General features: G+C 39.1%; 1 protein-coding gene across 1 annotated transcript; it reads right to left on the bottom strand.

The window, feature by feature from the left end:
• Positions 1-666: 666 nt before the first annotated feature.
• Positions 667-1,446, bottom strand: LOC145131788 (uncharacterized). Its single transcript, XM_079066442.1, has one exon. The coding sequence runs from the start codon at positions 1,444-1,446 to the stop codon at positions 667-669; it is 780 nt and encodes a 259-aa protein (XP_078922568.1).
• Between the last annotated feature and the right edge of the window lie 6,315 nt (positions 1,447-7,761).

Below are 7,761 nucleotides of genomic sequence, written 5' to 3'. Positions count from 1 at the left end.
GTTTATTGCATTAGGTATCATCGGTTTGGAAAGAAAGGGCTCGGCTTGATCGCAGCGCACACACCCATGTTTTCCGCAATGAATGATTTTGGGATGAACTCTGATAAATGTTTTAATTAGCAATGTTTTGGAATGTTTGGAATAGATGATATCTATGTTTTTGTCATATTAAAAATGCAATCTTTACCCTTGATTTTTGGGTCGTTACATTATAGGAATATGGGACCCATTACCAACTAAAACTGAATGAGAATTAGTATTATAACTAAGGGTTTTGAGAATACCTTCGTTTGCATGGACATGATCGGTTGCCCTCGTGTTCATGATCCAATCATTTGGGTCCGGTTCTTGAAGTGTCATAGAAGAAAACATTTGTGGGAGACTTGTTGGTTGATTTTGTCTGAACCATTCCCAAGGTGTAGGAAAATTGTTCGAAGTCTGTTGTCCCAAATTGGTGGTTGAAGGTGAGGATGTGAAGTGGGCCTGTTGAGGGAACACATGGGCTAGGCCAAGAATACTATGGTGTTGTTGGGCTGATGTCCGGTTGGGCCAAGTACTTGAGGATGCTCTGTTGGATCCACGATTATGGGCTGGAGGTGGAATGAAAACCCAACCATACGGCTGGGCAGATGAAGGAAAGCGTGACATAGCAGGTGCAGGCGACGACTATTGTTGGCCTCCCCGGGACGACTGTTGGCGGCGGTCCTTAGGTGGCTGGTGGTGGTCATTCCGTCGATCTCCTTGCCGGTAATTTTGGTTACCACCGGTGTGAAGGATAGTGGGGGAGGACGAGTTTTCTGAGTGAGAAGAAACTTGTGGGATACGGATGTGATTGAATCGGCTCTCCTCAAAGGCAATCATGGATCTTGTTTCTAAAAATGTATGGAATGGGTTTCGATGACGAATCACGGTGGCAATATTTTCAAAGCGAGATAAGAAGCCATTAATGGTGTAAATCACTGGGTGCTTATCTGAAAATTTTGAGTTAGCATCCAAGTTTTCGAGAATATCAGCTATGTTTTGGATCTTTGTGCAGTAAGCTTGGACCAAGAGATCTCCCATGGTGATGGTACGAATATCACTATCATGTTGCATAATAAGTGAGTCTTTGTTGTCCCGAAAACGTTTTTCGATGGTGAGCCATAGTTGTCGAGCAGAAAAGTTGGTCTTCACAACATTGTTGGCAAGATTTTGTGAGAGAGTCATGTAGAGCCATGTGCGGACGGCAACATCAACCTTTTTCCATTGAGGATAGGTGGATGGAGTTTTGGGAGCATCAAAAGTGTCGTCAATGTGATCGAGAGTGTCATACGCTTCACAATGTGTATTAAAAAATTCACGCCAAGTGTTATAGTTGAGTTGTTCCAGATCAAGAACGATAGGAATGTGGGCCTTGATGTTTGTAACAGTGAATGCTTTGTGGATGGGAGGAGTGGTGCCTGACATTTTTTAGTGAGAAGAAGAATGGATAAAACAGGTTAGGGTTTGGGAACGGCAGTAGAGGAACTATGAGGGAAAAGAAGAGAGATGTTGGGAAAGCGAGAGATTTGAGGAGGAAGATTAGGAAAGTTGAATATTGGTCTCTGATACCATATTGTGAAATATTCTCCCTTGATTTACCAACGATATATTACAGTGAATATATACAATGACACATACACAAATGGGCCCAGACTAAAGGGTGTAACATGGGCTTACAATTACAAATACATACATACAAATACATATAGACTAACAGTTATAAGAAAAACGTCGCGAAATCTCAAATCATAGAACTCTGTAGAGTAAAAAAAGTTGTGAAGATATTCAGTATCGAAGTCTTATAGTTTCGAAGGTTGTCTTGTAGTATATATCAAAGATTACGTATCTTCGATATATCTATGTATTTTAGAGAGCACATGGTTTGTATACTTCGAATGTCGAAGTCTCTCTATACTTTTTGTGTATGTCGAGAGTACTATATATCATAATGTAGCATATGTTATAAAAAATCTTTTTGAAAACACTTATTCCTGTACTTGTAACCTTGATATATTCTAGACAATCAAGAGCTGAAATGGATTTATTTACCTTATTGTGTTCATTTACATTACATAATATATACTTGATTGAGTTCTTAACTCATTAAGTGGTTGAAGACTTTGCAGTCTATAACGATGCATCTATAGTTGGGTTAGGTTGTGTTTTGAACTAGAGAGATAAAGTGATAGCATACGCATCTCGACAATTGAAAGAGCGCGAAAAGAACTACCCCACTCATGATCTGGAGTTGACAACGGTAGTATTCGCATTAAAGATATGGAGGCATTATCTTTATGGCACAAAGTGAAAACTCTTCACTGATCATAAAAGTCTCCAATATCTCTTTAATCAAAAGGAACAGAATATGAGGCAACGACGCTGGCTAGAGTTACTAAATGATTATGACTGTGAGATACTTTACCACCCTGGTAAAGCAAATGTCATAGCTAATGCTCTAAGTCGAAAAGTAAACTTGGAAAGAAAGAGGCCAAGAGCGTTAAGAATAGAAGTTGTCTCAAAAATTGTGGAAAGCATCAAGAAAGCTCAAGAAGAAGCTTTAGAGAAGAATGACCGAAAGGAAGAACGTTTAGGCAAAACTTTGGTATTCGGTACAAATAGTCAAGGATTGAAGGTATTCCAAAGCAGAATTTGGGTTCCTAAGATGGGAGGAATAAGGGATCTTCTGATGGAATAAGCTCACAAGACCATTTACTCGATTCATTCTGACAGCACTAAGATGTATATGGATCTAAAACCTTACTACTGGTGGCCGACGATGAAGCTCGATGTTGCAAAGTATGTGGCATAATGTGTAACATGTGCAAGAGTTAAAGCGCAACATCAAAAACCGTATGAGAGTTTAGAACCTTTGCCTATACCCATGGGTAAGTGGGAAGACATCACCATGGATTTTGTAACTAAACTACCCATGACGAAGAACGGTCACGACATGATTTTGGTAGTCATGGATCGGTTCACAAAGAGTGCACACTTCATAGCAGATAATGAGAGATGGTCTATGGATAAGCTTGTAAATGCCTACGTAAAGGAGATAGTAGGACTTCACGGTGTTCCCTTAACGATTGTATCGGATCGTGATACTCGTTTCACATCAAGATTTTTGAAGAGTCTACAAGAGGAAATGGGTACGGAGTTGTGTTTAAGTACAACCTACCATCCGCAGACTGATGGTCAGAGCGAAAGGACAATTCAAACACTGGAAGATATGTTAAGAGCATGTACCCTAGAATTTCAAGGTAACTGGGATGAGCATTTACCCCTGGCATAGTTTTCCTACAACAATAGTTACCATTCAAGCATTAAGATGGCACCTTATAAAGCCTTGTACGGACAGAAGTGGCGTACGCCGTCTTGTTGGGTTGAGGCTGGAGAAAAACAGTTTATGGGTCCTGAAATAGTCCATCAGACTGCTGAAAAGCTAAAGGTGATTAGAGAAAGGATGTTAGCAGCTCAGGATCGCCAAAAGAGCTATGCTGACAAGAAGCGACGACCAATGACATTCGAAGTTGGAGATTCAGTGTTGCTCAAAGTCTCACCGTGGAAGGGAGTTATAAGATTTGGAAAGAGAGGAAAGTCGAGTCTAAGATTTATTGGGTCATTTAAGGTTCTTTAGAGGATTGGGAACCAAGCTTACAAGATGGAATTGCCGGAAGAACTAGATGGTATTCATAACACTTTCCATGTGTGTTATTTGAGGAAGTTTACAGAAGAAGTTCCCGATATAATTCCACTTTTGGAGTTAAGGATTGACGAAGATAAGAGGTTAATCGAAGAGCCTGAAGCAATTGTTGACAGCAAGACGAAAAAACTGCGACGCAAGATGGTCGAATTAGTGCTAGTGCGATGACAACATTTGAATGGGCCGAACCTCACCTGGGAGACAGAGGTTGACATGATGAGTCGATATCCACATCTGTTTGCTGATGCATTATTCCGGGACGGAATCATCATAAAGAGGAGAGAATTGTAACGCCTGCGTTTCTGGCTAAGCATTATTATTATGATGTAATAGTTACGGTCAACAATTGTAACCTATTTTATGTAACGAGGAAGAATTATTTGAGTATTATGTGCTTTATATGATTTATGTGCAATATATGTGCTTATAACGATATAATAAAATAGGAATAAAATACGCATCTAAAATAAAATAATAATTAGACCCAATATCTTTGAAGAAAGTTGAAGTAGTTGTAACAAGGATTCCGGAGATATAAGGAACAATGAAATCCGAATGATAACAAATAAGTTATGAACCGTCGAAGTTTTGCGATTAAATCAGCACGACTCCGCGTATCATAAAAAGTAAATTTTTGACGAAATACTTTTTAGCCTTAGCGATCTAAACGAAAGTCATAGTAGATGTTAAACTGAGAGCGTGCATGTAGAAAACGTCCAAATTTGACTTCGTTAGAGGAAGTTATGATTTTTCTAAGATTCAGCGTAGCTGTATACAGCCCGAAAATCGAATTTCAGATCGGTCGATTTTTAGCCGACACAACGTAAACGATAATTGAAGATCTCATTAATAGGAGCTCAACGATATAAAGTCAATCGAGAACGGACATCGGATGACAAAGTTATGGATTTTAAACGGAATTTAACTGTCTAAGCCTGTTAAAATATAACTTTAAAAATAAAGTCAAAATTAGCCGACGAAGTCTAAATGAAAGTTGTAGATCTCGTCGCTACCTACGCGTGGAATTAAAGAACGTCAAAAATGGAGTTCGTATGCAAAAGTTACGGATTTTAGAAGATAATTAATTTTTTGATTAACCAGCGAGTGACACGTGACAAGATCTAGGCCATACCTTCTTCCCCATGGCTTGGCATGAGCATGCGACACGTGGCACATTACGCCCAACGTAATTCTTGAGTACGCCAAGCATAACCCATAGAAACCCATTGCGCCAAGCGTAATTCTTGAGTACGCCCCGCGTACTTGGGCGGTGACAGCCTATAAATAGAGCTCGAAAATCACTCTTTTCCTCACATCTTTATATCTAAATCTCTCCCAAACATCCCCAAAGCCTCTAAGACTTTCCCTAGCACCTCCTAGGTGTTAGTAGCGAAGCCCGGAGTGTCGTAAAGCCCCGAGAAGAAGCGCTTTCGGCTCAGAAGTTCTGCCCGCGTAGAGCCTGGTTTCTCGCTAAACCCCCATGTAAGTGAGTTATGCTTACCATACTTTAAGTATAACTTATGTTTAAGTTCATTATCATTATTATGAATCTATAAAAAAAAGATTTATCAGTGATTCAAAGTCATTATACTAATTGATCTACTTACGGGAGAGGTGTCCAGAACGGTCACGTTGGCTTGGTTGTTGGATTTCAGAAAGGCTATACGCCGAAATGGTCCTGCCTCCCAACTGTCCTGCCTGGCTGATCCTTACTTGATAGATCTTGAAGTTGACTTTGATTTAATGATGAATCTAGACTAATAATTGGTCTCAATAAATAATAGACTAAGACTTAGTGATAATGATACTAGGTTTCGTTAAAGGAGAGGACAATTGTTAGAAGCGAAGCGCTGCCCGAATTACGAGTCGTCACTTTAACAAGTGAGTGCATATTGCTTTCATATTACACATAGATATGAAGTATTTAATATAAATTACTTGCTATATGTTCCTATTATCTGTGTTCCTGATATATATGCTAGATGAACGATTTATACATGTTTTACTCGATTTAAAATGTATATGTATTTTATACCTATATTTATGTTGGGTAAATATGGGTAGATGATATAGATGATGAAAGATGAAATAAATTATGAGAAGTATTGATGTTAAAGTTGATCCAGTCATCTAGCGGAGTATAGATGACGATCACGGACTATTCTAGACAGTCTAGTGGAATGTTGGAAGACTAGCAACCTGTAGGTGTTTGTGAACGACGTGTTCACCAAGTGTACTTCATCCCCCTCATGATTGCCTTACTGACATATATTGTTGAGAAATCCCCTAAGCATTACTGTCAATCCCAAATATAATCCTTAGGCTAGGTCCCTTAAATTAGATACTTTAGGGGCAGAATGTGAGGATAACGGGAACGGGTAATCGGGTTGAATGATTTGATGAAATTAAAGAACTTAATTATTGTGGGTTGAAAACCCTATGTGCTCACCAGGCTCCCAAGCCTGGCCCGCCCAGTTTCTTGTATTACAGGTAGTGGTATAAGAGCACCGGTGTGATGATCAGATGAGAGATTTATGGGTTATAGGCCAGTAGAATAATAGATGTTGTAAGGCCTACGTTATTTCCGTTAATGCTTATGTACTATATTGAAGATGACATCCCAACGTTTTTAATATAATTAAAATACATTTCTTCGGAAATGCTTTGATAATATGTTTATCATATTTTGGGAACAAATTCCGCAATATTATTCTTCAAAATAATACTCTGGTTTTTAAATAAAGCATAAAGAAATCGGTCTTTTCTGGCCGTAAAATTGGGGATGTCACAGTTAGTATCAGAGCATTAGTTTAAGCGAACTATGAATTTGTAGGATTTCTAGACTTAAACTTAGAATGCTAAGCGATGATTGTGAGATGAGTGTCTACTATATTTAGGAAATATATAGACACGAGCACTAGCTTATTTTTGGAAAGATGCCTAAATTGCTTTTATGTGCTAAATGGTTTACGTATAGCTACAAAATGCCTTATATGCCTTCTGATGCTATTATTTGCTCAGATCTATGGTCAATTGTCGATCGGATCTGGAAACTTTATGTGTTCGGATTTCTAAACGTTTAATAACGGTATAGAACTATCATGCAACTTTTCAAAGAGACAATGAGCATTTAAATTGTAACATCCCAAAATTTAAGAACAAAAAAAATTCATTTTTAATATAAGAAAACCTTTAATAACTTTGTTCCAGACACTGAAAACATTTCAATTAAAACAAATATCAGAGTCTAATCCCAAAGATCACATAATGCGAAATAACATGGGTGAATGTGTTGCAATCGTCCCGAGCTCCTTTTCTTGAAAAATGAAGATACTTGAAACCAAAACTGTAAATCGTAAGCACGAAGCTTAGTGAGTTCCCCAAATACCACATACCATACATATCCACTAAGCCATACATGCAATACATACTGTGAGCCATACATATCAAACATATCCATGATCAAATAAGTTGCTATATGCCGCACATAGTCTTGTCGTTATGCCATGGGCCGCCATGTGGTCTTTCTTGCCAAGTCGGGGGCCACTCCCTGGGTCTTACAGACAAGTGCCAAGAGCCGCCTCCTGGTCTTCCATGCAAGTATCACAAATACAACTAGCATACATACTACTCTACTTAGCTAATGAGCATATAGTGTGTCAGGAGCCACCTCTTGGTCTTTCATACATATTGCCTAGGGCTAACCCCCGGGCCTTCCTACCATACATAAACTAAATGGGCCGGCATTGTGGCCGTAGACCCATACAAACAGTGAGGAGACTCACCTCGAATGCTGAAGCTCGCTGCCCGAACTCCCTAGTTGTTGCCCTGATGGCTTCCCAAACTAACAATTACCAACATAAAATCCAATTATCAACTAAGTTCTAAACCATGAACCATAATCCAAACCTTGGGGTAAAATGACCATTTTACCCCTGGCCCAAACAGACCATAACTAAGGCCCATAACTATATAATCCATAAAAACCCATCAATGGCCCAATTTTCCAAATTGGACCCAACCCTTACATGGGCCTTTCC

Source organism: Lactuca virosa, chromosome 8, assembly GCF_052849685.1.
Source record: "Lactuca virosa cultivar CGN04683 chromosome 8, Lactuca_virosa_CGN04683_v6, whole genome shotgun sequence".
Taxonomy (NCBI): Eukaryota; Viridiplantae; Streptophyta; class Magnoliopsida; order Asterales; family Asteraceae; genus Lactuca; species Lactuca virosa.
The sequence above is the reverse complement of the archived record's forward strand: the minus strand, read 5'-3'. Positions and strand labels throughout refer to the sequence as shown.